Genomic DNA, 20277 nt, shown 5'->3' with positions numbered 1-20277 from the left:
TTGTATCTTCATTAACCTGGCTCTAAAAAATTCTTTAATTAGTTAATTTTATTATTCTAGCTTTTTGTCTTAAGAATGAAGGAAGCATATACACATGCCCAAATCTCAAGAAATAATGAGTTGAAGGATACCTTGATTCTTACGACAGGGGATATTGGAAGGTATGTTTGGCAGCATTTTTATACTTCCTTTTTTGTTTACTTTGTGTTAGAAATGGTGGTGTGACAGATATGATATATAAAGATTATCAACATGTATTTTTTTTATGGATTTCCATTTATATTTGAGACATTGATGATAATTTTTTTTTAATTTTAGGGCAGCAAAAGGAGATTTGGTACCTTTTGCACTTTTGCATTTATTGCATTGTTTATTATCGAAGTCAGCGTCTGTCTCTGGAGCAGCATATACAGAAATCAGAGCTCTGGTTGCAGCTAAGAGTGTTAAACTCCAAAACTTTTTCAGCCAGTATAAGAAACCCATCTGTCAGGTGAGAGTCAGGATTGGCCTTGACTATAGGCAATAGCAGTACTTTGTTAAGATTTTAAGAAAAAAAAAAATATATATATTTTTTATTTGTCTTGCTTTAAAGGAGATATATATATGTGTGTGTGTGTGTGTGTGTGTGCGCATGTATCCATTTTTTTTTCTTTTAAGATTTTATTATTTGAGAGAGAGAGAACACATAAACATGAGTGGAAGAGGGACAAAGGGAAAAGCAGACTCCCCTCTGAGCAGGGCATCCAATGTGGTGCTCTATCCCAGGACCCTGAGAATCATGACCTGAGCTGAAGGCAGACATTTAACCAAATGAGCCACCCAGGCACCCCTAAAGGATATATTTTTTAAATGATTTATTTAGTTTATTTAATAAGAGAAACTAAATCTTACCAATTTTATATTTTATGATCTTGAACTGAAGATGTATATTATAAATGGGAGGGGGAAATCATCTTATGATAATATATTGAATTATTATGCTCTATTGTTAATCTATTAAGAAATGCTTTTTTACCCTTTCTTTTTGATAAACTTTGTTATGGCTTGATATTATGGGTAAGGCACTTTGTTTTATTTTATTTTATATTTTTTTAAGGCACTTTGTTTTAAAAAAGGTTGATTCAATTCGTGGTTGAAGAGTTGGATATGTTAAAATACTGGCTTTGCCCGGTTAGTGGTGTAAATTTAAATTTAAATTTAAATTTCTTAACTAAACCTGGTTTCTCCATTTGTAAAAGGGAGATTATGACATAATCTACCTTATTAAGGTTGTTAAAAATTGAATGAGTTAATTAAGGTAATGTTTTTAGGGCATTGATATGTCCTTTATGTTAGCTTCAAGAGTATTTGTTAAATTTCCTTGCTTGTATGAAATTTAAATTGTTTTGATCTAGTTTTTAGTAGAATCCCTTCATTCCAGTCAGATGACAGCACTTCCTAGTACTCCATGCCAGAATGCTGAGATGCGAAAACAAGATGTGGCTCACCAGAGAGAAATGGCTTTAAATACCTTGTCTGAAATTGCCAATGTTTTTGACTTTCCTGATCTTAATCGTTTCCTCACTGTAAGTTGTAAGGCATAGTTGACTTAATTGAGGTTTTTCAATTTTGAGTTTATTCCATTCTAGTCTATTTTAAAGAAAATCTGTCAAGTACCCTGAGGAACATATAGATTGTTGATTTTCAAATGTACATGTTTTCTTTTGACTTGGATATATTATAAAATTTAAGTTCATGGTAATTTGAATTATTACTTTATATGGTTAGTTATCCTGAAAGGTTAAAACTAATTGATAAATGCTAACTAATTCAGTTGACTGAGCCCTTAATGTCTTTAGTGTTACGATTGTTCCATTGGTAATGCACAATCTAATATCATTTTTATCCTTAAGGAGTTAGAGTAATAAAGTACAAAACTCTTGGTATATATGATCTTCTGTGAATTCAGATTACAGAGTTTGTAGTATGGAGTGGTTTGAGAAGCCTTTGAAATGTCATTAGGGTTAGGCTTCCAAGATGGATGGAGTAGATTATCTTCTTACCTTTTCCCAAGGCAGTTATCATTATCCTTAATAAATATAGTGATTCACACTGTCAGAACTGAGGATTTTTCCCTACAATATTATTATATTTTAAACAAGCTTAAGTTGCTTGTAAATTGGTCAAATCCTGAAAGAAAATATGGTACTATACAGTAAGGATTATAAAGATATTCTTACCTTTTCATTCAGTAATTTCACTCTGGGAACCAAAAAGTGCAGGTGTTTATTGCAACATTTTCTAGGTAGCAAAACTAAACAAAACCCTGAAAAAAAACTAAATGTCTAATTTTTAGGTTATAGATAATTACGGAACAAACCATTAATATAATAATTTTTAATATTTTGTAGACTATCTTGTAATGTTAAATTGATCTTAAAATAGCTTCATTTCAATATTAAATTTGAAGGGTATTAAACAAGGAGGGTGTAAGCATCTCTGAGGGCAGGGCCTGAGGCTTGTTTACTATTAAATCTCCAGTGCCTAAATTGTGATTGACATGTAGTAGGTACTTTTTAGATACATGTTGGATGAATAAATGGAAGGCCAACCCTTTTATGTTTGGAATTTTGTATATATTTAATGAATAAGATCTTACAGGAAATAGATCAAAATCAAAACAGATTTTTTGCCATGTTAGGATGGTGAGTGTGTTAAAATGGTTCTATTAATATTGAAGCATCAACTTTTTAATTTTTTCCCTCAACTTTTTAATTAAAAAAAAAAAACTAAAATAATGTATTTATGGTTTCTCTTGCTTGTTGTCTGAATCCAGGTTAGCCCATATAATAAATCAAACTTGGAACTTCTGCCTAAGAGCATGAGTATATTTTAATATATACTCATGAAAAGTTTTCTTCTTTACTTATATATTAGTTTCTACATTACCTACAGTGTGAACTCTGCTGTCAGGGACCTTGGCCATTTTTTTGCTTCTATACCTGTAGTTCCTGAATCATAGTAGATGCTCAGTAAATATCTGTTGAATGGATAAGTGGTTAATCTGAATTTAAGTATGTTGCATATAAACTCCAAATTTGTTTGGCATTTAAAATATTTTTCACATAACTTATGTGAATATGTTATTACCTGGACAAATATACTTTTTAGTAATTGTAGTGTTTCTTTTTCAGAGGACATTACAAGTTCTGCTACCTGACCTTGCCGCCAAAGCAAGCCCTGCAGCTTCTGCTCTCATTCGAACTTTAGGAAAACAATTAAATGTCAATCGTAGAGAGATATTAATAAATAACTTCAAATATATTTTTTCTCATTTGGTCTGTTCCTGTTCCAAGGATGAATTAGAACGTGCCCTTCATTACCTGAAGGTAATTGAATGTTTGTGTATATTTTACTCTTTGGTTTAAATTAGCATTACAGAAAAGCTGTTGTAACATTCTCGTAGGAAGGAGAGTGGGAAATGTATAGCTTATTCTAGAGTAATATAAGTACAGATAATATCATGTAAATAAGTTTTATTTTGGGCCTAGAGGAGTGTATTAAATAGAGTTATTCTCTTGTTATTTTCTTTGATCATTTCACCCTAATGGCATAAGATAATCATCCATTCATGGATCAGGTTCTCAACTCATTTCATTGCAGAATTTTTTTTTTAAGGTTATTTTTTAGTAGTCTCTACACCCATTGTGGGGCTTAACTCACACCCCCAAGATCAAAAGTCACATGTTTTTCCGAGTGAGCCAGCCAGGTGCCCCTCATTTTAAAATCTTTTGATTGGCGGAGCACCTGGGTGGCTCAGTCGATTAAGCATCTGCCTTCGGCTCAGGTCATGGTCCCAGGCTCCTGGGATCAAGCCCCACATCAGGCTCCCGGCTCAGTGGGGAGCCTACTTCTCCCTTTCCTCCCTGCTTGTGCTCGTGCTCACTAACTCTCTCTCTTTTTCTCAAATAAATAAAATAAAATAAATAAAATCTTTTTTTAAAAAATGAATTTTTAAAAAATTTTATTTATTTATTTGACAGGCAGAGATCACAAGTAGGTAGAGAGGCAGGCAGAGAGAGAGGAAGAAGCAGGCTCCCTGCTGAGCAGAGAGCCCGATGTAGGGCTCCATCCCAGGACCCTGAGACCACGACCTAAGCCGAAGGTAGAGGCCTTAACCCACTGAGCCACCCAGGTGCCCCCAAAAATGAATTTTTTGATTGGAGGTATAAGTTGACTGATATGCAAGTAATTATATTTACAGGAAGAGGCAATCTCAACTATAGCATAATGTTATGTTTTGTTTAGTTAGTGCTTGAATTACTTATTTTTAAGGTTTTTTGTTTTTGTTTTTGTTTATTTGACAGACAGAGATCACAAGTGGCAGAGAGGCAGGCAGAGAGGAGAAAGCAGGCTCCCCACTGAGCAGAGAGCCTGATTCGGGGCTCGATCCAAAGTCCCTGGGATCATGACCTGAGCCAAAAGCAGAGGCTTTAACCCACTGAGCCACCCAGGCGCCCCTAGTGCTCAAGTTACTATTTGGCCCAGTACGTTGCTTGTTTTTTTTTAATTTAAAATTATAGCTTAATACTTCTTTTTTGGTGTCATACAGCAGTAATATCTCTCTTTTTTAATTAGTTTTTTTAGAGAAAGAGCCCACACAGTGGGGGGAGCAGAGGGAGAGAATATCTTTTCTTTTAAGATTTTATTTATTTATTTGAGAGAGAGAGAGTGTGTGTGTGTGTGTGTGTGTGCAAGCATGAGCAGAAGAAAGGGGCAGAGGGACAAGCAGACTCCCTGCTGCTGAGTGTGGAGGCCAGTGGGCGGTGCTGGCTTAATTCCAGGACCCTGAGATCATGACCTAGGACGAAATCAAGAGTTGGATACTTAACCAACTGGGCCAGCCAGGCACCCCAGTAACAGTATCTTTGAAAAAATATGAGACTACGCAGGAACGGGAGAAACTGCCAGATATACGTCTGTGACTACTATTTTCTCTGATGTTAATTTATTTCATGTGTTTCATGATATGGTAGCAATAAATTTCTTTCTATATGAGAATTATTGAATATGCTTATTCGTTTTGAGAAAAAAATCTATGTTATAGAGGTAGAATGATAATAATATTTTCCTACATATCAGAACCTTACTAAACAATTTATATGGATCATTTATTTCACTTAGTCCTCATTTTTGCAATGAGATGAAGATGCTATTTTTTTTTTTTTTTAAGATTTTATTTATTTGTCAGAGAGAGAGGGAGAGAGAGTGAGCACAGGCAGACAGAATGGCAGGCAGAGGCAGAGGGAGAAGCAGGCTCCCTGACAAGCAAGGAGCTCGATGTGGGACTCGATCCCAGGATGCTGGGATCATGACCTGAGCCGAAGGCAGCTGCTTAACCAACTGAGCCACCCAGGTGTCCCGAAGATGCTATTATTTTTCCTTTTTATAGTTGAGAAAAACTAAGTAGAGAGAGGTCAAATTAGGTAACTTATCCAGGTCACAGCTAAAGTAATAAGTGAGAAAGCTGGAATTTAAACAGTTTGACCAGAAAGACTGCCACTATACTGTATTTCCTCTCAGGGGTTATATATCTATGAATAATGAGTTGAGGATATTTTAAGAAAACTGGGACTTCGTTTTTTAAAATTTTATTAGAAAATAAAGTCTAATCACTTTTCTTCATTACGTGTGGGAGACCTACCTGGAGAAATCGAGATTAGACCCTTTTCCAATACCTTTTAAAATACCATTAGTAAATCTTTTTTTTTTAATGGATGAGTCATTTTTCTTTCTTTCCTTTTTTTAAAGGTTTTATTTATTTATTTGACAGAGAGAGATCACAAATAAGCAGAGAGGCAGGCAGAAAGAGGGGAAGCAGGCTCCCTGCTGAGCAGAGAGCCTGATGCAGGGCTCGATCCCAAGACCCTGAGACCCATGACCTGAGCTGAAAGCAGAGGCTTAACCCACCGAGCCACCCAGGCACCCCCCTTTAGTAAATCTTGTCAGATGAGGTAAATTTTCTGATTTACTAATAGTATGTTAAAATCAAGGTACTTACTTCCAAAAGCCTTTTTTTTTTTTTCATGTGTCTTTGGACTAGAATGAAACAGAAATTGAACTGGGGAGTCTATTGAGACAAGATTTCCAAGGATTGCATAATGAATTATTGCTACGTATTGGAGAACACTATCAGCAGGTTTTCAATGGTTTGTCAATACTTGCCTCATTTGCATCTAGTGATGATCCATATCAGGGCCCCAGAGAGATCACATCACCTGAATTAATGGTAAGGAATATTATTTGGGATTTTGTTTGTTTTTTGCCTTTTTATAATTTAATTTTGAGATTGGAGAAATGGGTATTGTATGTATCTTTCAAATGCTAGAGATTTATTTAAATTTCAAATTGGGATTTTTATTTGAAAAGAATGATTTAAATTGCATATTCATAGCAAGGTATTAACAACATACCTTAGTGTTAAAAAAACATGTGTTTTGAAATGATTATAGATTTTATTTTTTCACTGGGTAAAAAAGTTCAAATTAAGTTTTCTTCACTACTTTTTAACTATAGATTAGAATACATTTGTGACTCCCCCTACCCCTTCCCTTACTACCTGTTTGGCACAACATACTAACCTTGTCAATTCTAACTATATTTAAAATCCATTGTTATATTTAAGGGAAAGTCAGAAGATATGTTATCCCTTTTTATCTTTTCCCATTTTATATTTGTATGTGCTTCTTCATGTATGTCACTTTTTCATGTGAAAAAATATATATATATATATATAAATCTTCAGGCTTACTTTTTTTTTTTTGGATTGCTCTCCTTCCTTCAAGAGACTCAAAGGGCAATCAGCAAAATATCTTGAGTTTCTTCCTTGTTTTCTTTCTTGTTTCCCATGCATTCTTTAGTTCATCTAAACTAGATGTTGATCTAATTCTGTTCTCACTATTCCACTGAAATTCTTACCCAGTTCAAAAACAGTCTTCCTGATGTCAAATCCAATGGTTACTTCTCTTTTCCTATCTTATTTAACCTTTCAGTGCTATTCAGTACAACTGACCATCCCTTCCCTTGTGGCTTCTGTCATACCACACTTTCTTGTTTTTTTTTTTTTTTTTTAAAACCATCTACTCAGTCTTTATTGGCTCTTTCTTTCTACTTTCTCTTCTTTATCCTTTATTTTATTTTTTTAAATATTTTACTTAAGAGAAAGAGTGAGCAAGAGAGTGCGAGCAGGGGAGAGAGAGAGAGGGAGAAGCACGCTCCCCACAGAGCAAGGAGCCTGCTTGGGGCTTGATCCCAGGATTGCTGGATCATGACCCGAGCCGAAGGTAGACGCTTAACCTACTGAGCCACCCAGGCGCCCTAGTATCCTTCTTGCCTCTACCTAAATATTTTGGATATTCTTTGCAGAGTACTCACATTCCCAGTTTGTAATAGCATTAACAACTTAAGTGTAACACTTTACTGTATTCTTTTTTTCCCGAAGTTCCAAAAAGGCTTTATTACATACATGGGAGAGGGGTTCAGTCCTTCTTGGCTGCTGCTTTCCTCATGGCTGCCAGGACATTGCCCAGCTCCTTTCTCTTCCTCTTGGCCTGAATATGTAGCCCCATCCTTTTCTTGATGAACTTGAAGGTGTGCTTGTCCTTGGAGACATTGAGCAGCTCCATTGCATGCTGCCGTATGGGTGAAGCCACATACCTCTCATATCCTGTCCCGCATAAACTTGATGTGCTTGATAAGGTGCCTGCAAGCAGCTTCTTTGCCTTGATTTGTTCATGTTCTTAGTCACGTTGTGGCCCTTGTTGAGGCCCATGGCCACAGAGTAGCGCAGAGCCATGGGTGCTGCTTCTCAATGGCTCCTGTAGCAAAAGCAGTACTGTACTGTTTTTCAGTCCTTAATGCATGTTATCTTATTTAATCTCTACAACATCTCTGTGCAATAGGTCTTTTCATTTTACAGACTCAGAGGAGTTAAGTTACTTATCCATCACACAAACTGAGTAGGTCAAAATTGGGATTCAGACCCAGGTTTGGCTGACTTAAAGCCCATACCCTTTCCTCTAGGACCCTCTTATAAGAAAGAATTAATCCTTTTCACTTCAGGAGACTCAAAGTGCTATGGTCAGTGATACCTAGCCTTTAACAGTTGATGCCCATGGCCTTGTACCCCTCTACCACTGTTACCTCAGGGGCTTTTGACCCCTGTGTCTGACTGTTGGCTCTGTAGGTTATTTTTTCCTTACTTAAGCACTTTTTCCCCCATCTTGATTCTGAATGTTCTAGATAAGGACAGTCACTTTGTCTTTTTCTGTTCTTCTCTTTAAGATTAAATATCCTCTTCATTCTGAGTCCTTCTGTGAGTCAAATCCTGAGGATCTCACCCCCAGCACACTTCATAATTCAAAAGCTCATGATTTTCTCATTGTGGAGTACTGTCATGATGATTATAAATCAGTTTCACTAATTTTTAAAATACTAGATAAGAAAATTCATACTTTTAGAGAAAGTCCACCAAGTGCTTTTTACTCCTAATATCCTAACATAGGTAATATAGAAATGTTGTTAGTTAAATTTTTGATTTATGGAATTTGATCTGTGTAAAACTTACATAATACCTGTTTTATGTGTTTTTATTTTCATTAGGCTGATTATTTGCAACCTAAGTTGTTGGGCATTTTGGCCTTTTTTAACATGCAGTTACTGAGCTCCAGTGTTGGCATTGAAGATAAGAAAATGGTAGGTAGTGATATTAAGGTACAAAGTGCTAGAATTCATACAGAATTTATAGGAGACATGACTTCTGCTTGTAGCTACAAACATTCAAAGATAAGAATTAAATATATATAGTTAGCAGACTCTTTATCTAAAAACCTGCTTTTCATAATTTGGTATTCTGCTTGGTTCTTTCAGGACTAGTCTTTTTTTTTAAAGATTTTATTTATTTTTTTGGCAGAGAGAGACACAGCAAGAGAGGGAACACAAGCAGGGGGAGTGGGAGAGGGAAAAGCAGGCTTCCCGCTGAGCAGGGAACCTGATGCAGGGCTTGATTCCAGGGTGCTGAGATCATGACCTGAGTTGGAGGCAGACACTTAACGACAAAGCCACCCAGGCGCCTCTCAGGACTAGTATTTATTGGTTATATTATTTATAGTTATATAAATATTATTTATAGTTATATTATTATTATTTATTATTTTATTTATAGTTTTCCAGTATGGTAATCCCTGTGCTGGTTTGCATGTAGTTTAGGTTGCAAATAAGCCTCTTCCCTAGAGTAGTTTGGTAATTTTATTTTTGTTATTAATTGTGCATTTTTTCAAAATAAAATATTTATTTAAAAAAAATAAATAATCAAACATACGATATTCTGGATCCCTCTCTCCCTTTATGAGCTTTTGGGGAGTATAAAAAGAGGAATTACATCACTTACATTTTTTTTTTCTTTGTTTATAAAGCCAGTTTTAACCCAAACTGTCTTAGAAGAATTTATTGGCTTTGTGACTAAAAATGTAAGAATAATATAGCTTTGGGCATAATTTGACTTTGGACACAATGTTCTCAGAATTCATCTCTTAGCTCAAACACCCCTGGGTTGGCTCGATCATAAGTGCCAGGTAATGACCCCAATAGCTTCAGGCTCATGTCATCACACCATCTAGCTCAGTGGGTAAAAAGGAGACTAGCATCTCTGATGGCTCAGCAAAAGTTGCATAATTGAATTCATTGGTGCAAATTGGTATGTTGTGAATCATGGCCTGTGGTGTTTTTGAAATCCAAAAATGTTAGGTTATATATAGTCAAGTAACTTCAGTATTTGTCAGTTTGTGTTTAAATGTGTTTGGCACAATGAAGTTTTATTATGCCTGCTGTAACAGTTGGTCACACTGGAAGTTTTTGTCCATAGATGAGGATAGAATTTTAGAAATCGATTAAATTTCCCTTTTTATTGCTTTCCATCTCTACAGTCAGTAAAATTACAGAAAAAATCTGTGAGTAAAAGCTTTTATTCAGTCTGTACTCTTCTTCTCTTAATAACCTTAAGGAGCCAAGACAGACATGACACAGTATTGAACTACTTCTACAGCCAATACTTACTCTGTTGGTGTGAGCTGGTAAATTTAATCCTCCAGACAACTTCTGTTTCATCTTCATAGAATCTTTCTTAGAGTGAGAGAATGACCTCCAATCTAAGAAAACTAGTTTGTATTTTAAACCATAAAAAGCTTGTATGTTTTGGCACTTAGTTAAGGTTTACTAGAGAGTTTCTTTACCCTTTCATTAGAACCTGGAGCTGTGATATAAGTCCGATTCTGTGTTCCACAATAAAATGTGTATGTAATTTTCCGGGTATGTCATCAGTTTTGTTTTCCTAAATTTGTTTGTTTTACTAAACTCAGAGCATCTTGAAATTAGTACCATTAGAACAAAAAAATACATGCAGCTACATAGTAGTTTGGGATGAATATGAAGAAAATTAAACAATAGGTATCCTTAATAAATATGAAAATTACTCTTCTAGAGGACTGCCAGGACAAAAATAATAAATTACCCTCACAAGAAAAAAACACACCAGAACTCAGCTTACATTTTTCAAATTTGTAATAGTTACATAAGAATTTGGACAAAATGAACTGGCCAACATTTAGACATTGTATTGCTAGAGAATAGTACTACCCTGAGATGTGATGGGATCTTGTCCTTAGGGCTCATCTACTCCTGCTGACTTGTTTATAGGCTTTATTTTAAAGTCCTGTTTACTTTATAGGCTTTGAACAGTTTGATGTCTTTGATGAAGTTGATGGGACCAAAACATGTCAGTTCTGTGAGGGTGAAGATGATGACCACTCTAAGAACTGGCCTGAGATTCAAGGATGATTTTCCTGAATTGTGTTGCAGGTAAATGACTGCCTAAGTTCATTAGAATTTTTGCATTTCCCAGTAGCACTAACTTGAATTCCTATCTCTTTGAGGGATTCAGACTGTAAATAATTAAGATGGAAAGGATATTTGTATTGAAAGGGAATATGTTTACTTCTTTATAGACATACTAGTATGAAATCTTTTAAGATACTGGAAAATAAAATAGTATAATGAACCCCTAATACCTATTTTTCAACCTCAACAGTTAATCAGCATTGCTAATCTTATTTAATCTGACCACCTTCACTTATTTTATTGTTAGTTGGAATGTCTTAGAAAAACCCCAGTATCATTGCACTTGTAAATACCTCAGATTTACCTAGTGGATAAGGCATTTTAAAAAATACAAATATCATGAATTATTATACTTAGAATTAATAGGAATTTCTTAATACTGTCTAAAACTCAGTCCATATTTGGATTTCCCCAATTGTCTCAAAGATCTTTTTCCCAAAGATGTTCATTTGTTTGGATCAGAATTCAAATGACGTGCACAAGTCACAAATTTGGTGGTTTGGCCCCTTAAATATAATCTCTTACAAACGGATTCACTCCTTAAAACCCTTCCCCACACTTCTTTCAGGCCACTGAGATTTTGGTATGTAGGATTTCTAATTTAAGTTAATATAATTTTAGTATTCTAACAGACTAGTGAATGCATTTTAAGCTCCTTGAAGGTCCTTTTTTTGTTTTATTTATTTATTTACTTATGTATTTTTGGTTTTTTTTTCAGAGGTCTTTTTTGTCCTTAGACTGTATTTATTGGAGATGGAGTGTCAGAATAATACATTTTAAAGTCACGTGAAGTAATTCTTTTCTATGTACATGTGCCACCAACGATACTCAGTTAGGTTCAGTTGTTTTAGTTTGTTTAAAATTTTTTTAAAAGAGATTTATTTATTATTTGAGAGAGAGAGAGAGAGAACAAGCAGGGGAGTGGGGAGGGCCGGAAGGTGGCAAGCCGACTTCCCACTGAGTGTAGAGCCGGCCTTGATCCCAGAGCCTGAATTGAATTCAGATGCTTAACTGACTGAGCCATCTAGGTGCCTCTAGTTCGTTTAAAATTTTTAGAGGTTGCTTTTTCCCTCTTTAATTTTAAATTCATGTAAAACATAAACATTGTCTGAAATTCAAATTTGTGAATCTAGTTTTCTTTCTAACTATATCTATTTTTCTTAATTTTCATATAATTCTCCCTGTTTTAAAAGTATAAACATGCAAGATGCCTGGGTGGCTCAGTTGGTTAAGCATCTTCCTTCAGCTCAGGTCATGATCTCAGGGTCCTGGGATTGAGTGCCATGTTTGGCTCCCTTCTCAGTGGGGAGTTTGCTTCTCCCTTTGCCCTTCTATCCAGTAGTGCTCTCTCTCACTCTCTCTGTCTCTCTCAAATAAATAAAATCTTTTAAATATATATATATATACACACACATATATATATATAAACAAATGCACACACATACATACACACTTATTTGTATTAATTTTGCCTCAAAAGGTAGCATATTATAGCCTGTTTTTTACCTTGCTTTTTTTTACTTAATACATAAGAGAGATCACTCTATTTACAGATAGAATACTGACCTTTATTTTGTTTTTACAGCTGCCTTATAATCTCATTATTTGTCTATATTATTGTTTGCCCAGCTGATAACTCATTGATGGGCTTTACAGAACAATGTGACTTTTAACTAACTTGTTTTTTTCATATAGAGCTTGGGATTGCTTTGTTCGTTGCTTGGATCATGCTTATCTTGGTTCCCTTCTCAGTCACGTGATAGTAGCATTGTTACCTCTCATACACATCCAGCCTGAAGAAACTGCAGCTATATTTCACTACCTCATAATTGAAAACAGGTATTTATTGTAACTGAAATTAATAGCAAAGTACCAACTTTTTATTACCGTATATTTATGTCTCATGGTATTGGAATTTCTGCTGGTAAGGTGGAATTGTTCACATTCTTTTTAATTTAGAGTGCATCAAACAAAAATAATTGGCATGCTTTAAGCCAATATAGATTAAACTAATGTTATTTCAGTTGTGACTTTGACCCATAATGATTATATTTAAAACATTTAGATCAGCAACTCAAAATTATTTCTCATCAGTTTTGAAAAAAGTAAGGCTAAATTTACCTTTCCTTTTTTTTTTTTTTTCCCCCTAAAGATTTAATTATTTATTTGATAGAGCACGAGCAGGGTGAGGGGCAGAGGAAGAAGCAGACTCCCCACTGAGCAGGGAGCCCGAAGCAGGGCTCTATCCTGGGACTCATAATCTTGACCAGAACCAAAGGCAGACGTCCAACCAGTTGAGCCACACAGGCGCCCCTTTACCATTCCTTTCACACTTAAAAGGCAGGTAGTTGAATAACATGAGAAAGGTTAGGAGGTATGTTCACCTACTTTCTATAGCTTACCTTAATTGAAACTCTCATTACTTCATTGCATTAGCCTTTTAACCAGCTTCCCTTCCTTTAGGCTTTTATCACACTTCTTATTGTTCATATTTAAAAGCATCTCTTGGGGCACCTGGGTGGCTCAGTGGGTTGAAGCCTCTGCCTTCAGCTCAGGTCATGATCTAACCCCTCGTGGGGCTCTCCGTTCAGCAGGGAGTTTGCTTCCTTCTCTCTCTCTGCCTGCCTTTCTGCCTACTTATGATCTCTGTCTGTCAAAAAAATAAATAAAATCTTAAAAAAAAAAATAAAAGCATCTCTTCCATCAGTATTATTATAGCATATGGAGACATTCTGTGATTCTCCCAATTACTAACTAATGAATTTCAAATTGCTTATCTTGACTTTTAAGTCTTTCCAAAATTTGGTCACTTTTTACTTCTTTGAATCTTTCCTCAAGATTTTTCAAAACAGACTGTGCTCTAGCTTACTTGGATTGCTATTGGAAGAACATACATTACTCCCTTCCATTTTTGTATTTTACCCTGGTTGCTTTTAGCCTGGAATGTGTTTCTATACATTTTAAAATTGTTTCTGTGTTTACACTTACTGTTATATATATACCTTTGCTTCTGAGAAGTTAGCGTTTAAGTACTACTTATTTACCCATTTATACACATATTACTGTTATTCCCATTAATCATTTTCAATAACTGTCTAAGGAGGGAGAAAGTACAGAAAAAAAGGTTAACTTAGAGGTTTTTTTTTTTCAGTTAAAATACTTTTATTTTGGATAATTTGAATATAATAGAACAACATAACCATTGATCTAGATGACTTTTTCAGATACTTTCTTGGAATTATGTAAATACTGTTATCTGTGCTTTTTATTTACAGCAATTAATTTTCTACCTTTTCATATAAAAAAAATTCTCTTTCATTTAGTGCAAGTTAGAAGATCTTAAACTCCCTGAATAAAGAAATTCTTTCAACTTCCTTTATTATTACATCACCGGTGTCTAGCACGTAGTGGCACATGATAGTTGCTTTACTCATACTTGTTGCATAGATGAGTGAAGACTAGAATTTAGAAATACTTTTTGGGTATTTAGGTATTATTAGAGTAGCCTCAATAAGAATTATTTATATCTATTTCTCTAAATTTTTAATGAGAATTTGTGTTTTAAGGTTGGGTTTGGCTATGTATCGCTACACTGTGAAACACTCCAAAATCTAGTGTCTTAAAATTACAGCATTTTTATTTACTTATAATTTTGCAATCTGGACTGGGTTCAGCTGGTAGATTCTTTGGTCACTAGTATGGCTGCAGTCAGCCAGCAGGTAGACTTGGCTGGGTTTCTGTCTCTTTCCATGTAGTCTTGGAGCCTCACTGTTTTCATGTAGCCTGTCGTGTTGGTGGCCAGACATCTTATGCGGTGATTTAGGACTCTGAAGAGCACAAATCAGAAGCTGCCAGACGTTTTTCACACTTAGGCCCTGAATTGGCACAGCATTTTCCTCTCCCACATTCTGTGTGTTAAAGCAAGTCACACACCTTGCCCAAAATGAAGAGGAAGTGACCACATATGCATAACTATACAAAGAAATACAGTTTTATTCAGGGCTACCAATGTAAATACTGTAACAGGGTGATTTCCTTAGATGTGATTATTTGTCATTATTAATAACTAGACATGGTTAGGAAAGATCATTATTCCACTAGCACTTTTTTAAAGAATTTGTTTGGGAGAGAGAGAGTGTGGCGGGGAGGGGCAGAAGGATGGGGGAGAGAGAATCCCAAGCAGACTTCATACTGAGCACAGAGCCCCATTAGGCTCCCTCTCATGATCCTGAGATCATGACCTGAAATCAGGAGTCGGACACTTAACCAACGGAGCCACCCAGGCATCTCTAGCTTTAATTTTTTTATTTTTATTTTTATTTTTTTTTTAAATATTAGCTTTAAAATCTCTACACCCAGTGTGGGGCTCAAACTCCTCACCTGGAGATAGAGTCACATGCTCTACCAACTTAGCCCACCAGGTGTCCCCACTAGCACTTTTTTTTTTTTTTTTTAAGATTTTATTTATTTGACAGACAGAGATCACAAGTAGGCAGAGAGGCAGGCAGAGAGAGAGGGGAGGAAGCAGGCTCCCTGCTGAGCCAGAGAGCCTGATGCGGGGCCTGCTTCCAGCACCCTGGGATCATGACCTGAGCCGAAGGCAGAAGCTTAACCCACTGAGCCACCCAGGTGCCCCCCCACTAGCACTTTTAAGTGTGAACTAAATTGGCCTTAGTTTCTACTTCTGCTTTATTTTTTTTAGTACTCCTATTCTTTGCAAATAATTCTTTTTCTTCCACTTAACTATCAGGGATGCTGTACAAGATTTTCTTCATGAGATATACTTTTTACCTGATCATCCAGAATTAAAAAAGATAAAAGCAGTTCTACAGGAATACAGAAAGGTATTTAATTTTTTGTTTATGTCTTAGGAGATCATTGATACAAAATTGTTCCCAAATTCCAATACTTTGAATACAGATTCTTTAGAATTAGATCTAGGGATAATATAGTCCTGTTCCAGTGGCTAATTTTGGCAATTAGATAGCCCTATCACAAATTATGATTTTTTTAGAAGGAAGTTTAGCACTTAGATAAAGATGTTATTACATTATGTAGAACAGAGAGCAAAAAATACAGTACTTGTGACTTTACTTCCTAGGTCAATATGTCCCTACTTGTAGTCCCCCAAAGAAAAAGCTACCATAGCTTCATGCCCAGAAAAGCTGCTGGAGAATTCTAGTTATGTTGTGCTACAAACAGTGGTATGAAATTGTCAAATCTTACTCATTCCTGAGCTTTAGAAGGGGAATAACCTGTAGTTCCATCATCTTGAAGTCCAGTGAATTCTCCGAAATTAGGAGGTTGTTAATAGTGATTCCATAGAATTTTAGGACAGAAAGTGGAATACCTGATCTTGGGTCAGAATAGCAGAAATATTTACTGCAGACCCCAAGATTGGTCCTGAGGTCTTTATTTTCTCTTTTATTGGATAACTCATTATAGTCATAAGATAAGTAATCAAATAAGGAGTGAATTATTCATTTGTATAATCTTGATTTGGTTCAAGGCTATTATGTAGTTCTTTGTAAGTTAAGGGAAACTTGTTATTTCTTACCAAGAAGGATTTTTTTCCGATAAGTAGATTCTTTATTTGATCGGAATAAAATTTTTCTCCAGGTCCGAGGATTTTAGAATGAGGGGCACTTGGGTGGCTCAGTAGTTAAGTGTCTGCCTTCGGCTCAATTAATGATCCCAGGGTCCTGGGATGGAGCCCTGCATTGGGCTTCCTGCTCAATGGGGAGTCTGCTTCTCTCCCTCCCACTCCTCCTACTTGTGTTCCCTCTCTTGCTATGTGTCTCTCTGTGAAAAAAATAAATAAAATCTTTAAAAAAATTTTAGAATGAAATCCCTTCTGCAAGAATTACTAAAAATAACATGTTATATGAAGGAAGAAATGGAAATTATTTTTTAAAGATTTTATGTATGTATTTTTGCGAGAGAGAGCACAAGCTTGTCATGAGTAGGGAGGAGGGGCAGAGGAAGAAGCCGACTTCTGGTTGAGCAGGGAACCAGATATGGGACTCGATCCCAGGACTCTGGGATCATGACCTAAGCCGAAGGCAGACACTTAACCCACTGAGCCATCCAGGTGCCCAGAAATTATTTTTTAATGCCGCTTTTAATTGAGGTATAGTTTACTACTTTAATGGTAACTCTGTAGGGAATCCAGACTTTCTGAAATGGTTTCTGAAATCATTAACTGACATGGTGTATCTCTCTTTGTTCTGTATATAGGAGACCTCAGAGAGTACAGATCTTCAGACAACTCTTCAACTATCCATGAAAGCAATTCAGCATGAAAATGTAGATGTTCGTATTCATGCTCTTACAAGTCTGAAGGAAACTTTGTATAAAAATCAGGTACACTAAGATCCTATGATATAATTAAAAGTACAGGAAAGTAAGACGTTAAAGAAATTTAAAAGTTAAAGTTTAAAGAAAAATGACAGGTTAGCATATTTACTTGAGATTCAGTAGGGTTAGTGAAAGAAGTAATTTTTATTTTACCGAGATTATCAGACCTGACTAGAATCACTAATCCATGAAATACTCTTTGAGGCTGAATAACCAGGGATGTGCAGAGTTTTTTGTTATTATTTTGAAGAGTCATGATTTGACCATTTTGTTTTTGGTTATTGTGTATTCCTAAATAAGGTTGTATGTGTACAATGGCAGCAGTCCATGTGCCTTCTCGTATCATTTCCTATAGATACTTATCATATAATATCTCAGTAATTTTGCCATTTTACATTTTGACTGAATTAACTTTTAGTTTTAATGAAACTAAATTTTTAAGTTTACTTTTTCATGATGGCAGGAACTTTTTCTTTTCTTTGGCAACATACTGTAGATTAGCTCTAACCTTGATGACAGTGAGAACTGGTATTTAAAATAACTTGATCACTATAAAGCTGTAAAACAGAAAAAAATTACCTGAGATACTTGTTTTTGCATGCCAAGAACTTATATGATAGGATGTGAAAGCCTAAAGACCCCTCATGAGCTAGGGGCTTTGCAAAACCAGGTTATGTTTGTTTTCATGATAGAAGGAAGCACTTATTTAGGACAAAAGGTATACATGATGTTTATCATGCATATCACATGATGGATCAGTGAACTTGTAGAACCAATGTGGGTAGCAGCCAATGTGGAGATGGTCCTACCACAAGTGGGGAGCCTTGAATCTCCTTAAGTGTAAGTTTTATGTTCTCCTAACTCTAAGTCTACATTATCAGTCTTCCAGCCTCATTCCATGCCCTGCACTACTTCACTGAAACTGTGTGCTTACCCCTTGCCCCAAACAAATCTCTACCTGGATTTCAGGTAACTTAGAGGGCTTCTAGCTTTCTATATTAATATAGGGATTTATGAATAGCATAGGATCTCTCCTCTTGGCCTAGAGGTGTCCTAGGTTAGGTTTTTTCTAAGCAGATGACATGATTATGGCCCAATTTAATCTGAGAATTTAAAGAGATTGCTTAGGGAATCTAAGGGAAAAGCCACAACTGCCCAACTTTTGCTATCTGTGTCACAAAAGAAAAATCATATCTGGTAATAACCCTGACAAGCCTTCCTTCAACATAAAAGCCCCAGTGCTAACAGATTAGCTAGGCAGAGTAGAAAGTGTACTTGTAGGAGTCTTGAAGGTCAGATAGAGTCTGAATAAGATGTAATGGCCACAGATATTTTAGGATATTTTAAAGTAAGGTTTAATTTAGTTTAGAATCAGTTTATAGCTGAATAAATTTACTTTAAGTTAGTAAGAAGAAAACTAAAGATAATGGCTTGCAGGAGGCAGGGAAAATAAGAAAAGACATCCAGAGACACATGTATTCCCAGCCATATCCGCACAGGTAATGGCCTAAAACACCTACACAAAAAGAGAGAAGGAAATGTTTTGGGTTTTGCGAAGTATGATGAGAAAGTAACATCAGTGTTGAAAGCAATTCAGTTAAGTTCTAGAACAGCACTGTCCAAAACAATTTTCTTTGAATATAGAAATGTTCTGTATTTGCACTGTCCAGTTGTAACTGCTAGCCACGTGTAGCTCTCATGAGCACTTAAGATGTGTGATTAAAGAACTAGGTATTTAATTTTATTTCATTTTGTTCAAATTTAAATAGCTTCATGTAGATAGTGGCTATGATATTGGATGTTGCAGTTCAAGATGACTGAACCTATAGCGATATGAGAGCAAGAAACTGAGTTAAGAAAACAGGGTTAGAAGTCAAAGTCTTTGTAGTGAATGCTGTGAGATCTATGGAAGAACAAATGCAAAAGATACTCTTTTAAAAGTTCAGATCTTAACCAGAGGGAGAGGAAAAGATACTTCAGGAGTACATTGAAAGAAGGTGTTTGAAATAATTAGATCTGGGGACACCTGGGTGGCTCAGTTGGTTGGGCCGCTGCCTTCGGCTTGGGTCATGATCCTTGGGTCCCAGGATCGAGTTCCGCGTCGGGCTCCTTGCTCGGTGGGGACCTGCTTTCCTCTCTGCCTCTGCCTGCCACTCTGCCTGCTTGTGCTCGCTCTCTGACCATTAAATAAATAAAATCTTAAAAAATAATTAGATCTGAAGTTTTGGTATAATTGGCTAAAGAAATAATTGGTTATAATGTAGTAACAAAGTAAGCTCTAAAAGATGGTGTGAGATTTAATAAGATAAGGGCTACTGTAGCCTTAGATACATGACTGTTTTGATGGACTGACCCTGCAGAAGCCCTCTTCTAATGGGTAGCCCCCAGGGGGTCATTGACATTAAAGAAATAAGTTTATACTCCTTACTTTTAAGGATTCAGTTTTGACGGATATAAATGACAAGTAAGGTCAGTGGATATAGCAGGAAATTTTTATTTCTATGCCAGAAAAATCAGTCTATAGATCAAACTGAGCAACTATATAATCTCTTTCTGAAAATTGATACTACTCAGGTTGAAGTGAATCTCTATGGTAAAATCCCAGTAGGACAGGGTGTTTGTATTGAGGACAAAGTAAACTTTGCTGCCAATGCAGTATTCTAATAAAAAGACATATTTGCTAATGATTACAAATCTGAGAATGAGCCCATTAAAAATAAAGCTGCTAGAGACCTCCATGTTATACTAGGATAATGTTGGATGCCTAAATCTGAATCTCTGCATACCCTCCAAAATGTAAAGAGCAACAAGGAGAGCAGATAAATCCACACATAACATACCTTCAGCATAACTGTGAGGCTGAAAATACTATGAACTTCAGATTACCTGTAAGCAGCAGAGCTATCTTGAGCTCACATCACGAATTTATTTTAAGAGCATTTAGATTCTGAAAAGACTATATGAAAAAGAGGAGAGTGGAGTGGAGGA

The 20277-nt window shown here is 35.8% G+C and overlaps 1 protein-coding gene and 1 pseudogene across 3 annotated transcripts in view; one reads left to right on the top strand and one right to left on the bottom strand.

Moving 5' to 3' along the window:
- Positions 1-20277, top strand: part of ATR (ATR serine/threonine kinase) — a 94791-nt gene that overhangs the window by 20099 nt on the left and 54415 nt on the right. For all 3 annotated transcript variants that reach the window (XR_004382053.1, XM_032852399.1, XM_032852400.1), the window contains 10 exons: positions 61-161; positions 319-490; positions 1395-1565; positions 3174-3368; positions 6083-6268; positions 8641-8733; positions 10763-10893; positions 12628-12771; positions 15683-15776; positions 17170-17295. Coding sequence is in view for 2 of the 3 variants with exons in the window: in XM_032852399.1 (XP_032708290.1) it covers positions 61-161; positions 319-490; positions 1395-1565; positions 3174-3368; positions 6083-6268; positions 8641-8733; positions 10763-10893; positions 12628-12771; positions 15683-15776; positions 17170-17295 (1413 nt within the window). In the remaining variant the exon portion in view is untranslated. The remainder of the gene's footprint in view (positions 1-60; positions 162-318; positions 491-1394; positions 1566-3173; positions 3369-6082; positions 6269-8640; positions 8734-10762; positions 10894-12627; positions 12772-15682; positions 15777-17169; positions 17296-20277) is intronic.
- On the bottom strand, positions 7518-7834 carry LOC116864630 (annotated as a pseudogene).

The sequence above is a fragment of the Lontra canadensis genome, unplaced genomic scaffold (assembly GCF_010015895.1).
Source record: "Lontra canadensis isolate GAN:19392208 unplaced genomic scaffold, GSC_riverotter_1.0 scaffold6, whole genome shotgun sequence".
Lineage (NCBI taxonomy): Eukaryota > Metazoa > Chordata > Mammalia > Carnivora > Mustelidae > Lontra > Lontra canadensis.
Note: the sequence above shows the minus strand (reverse complement) of the source record. Positions and strands in the feature narration are given on the sequence as shown.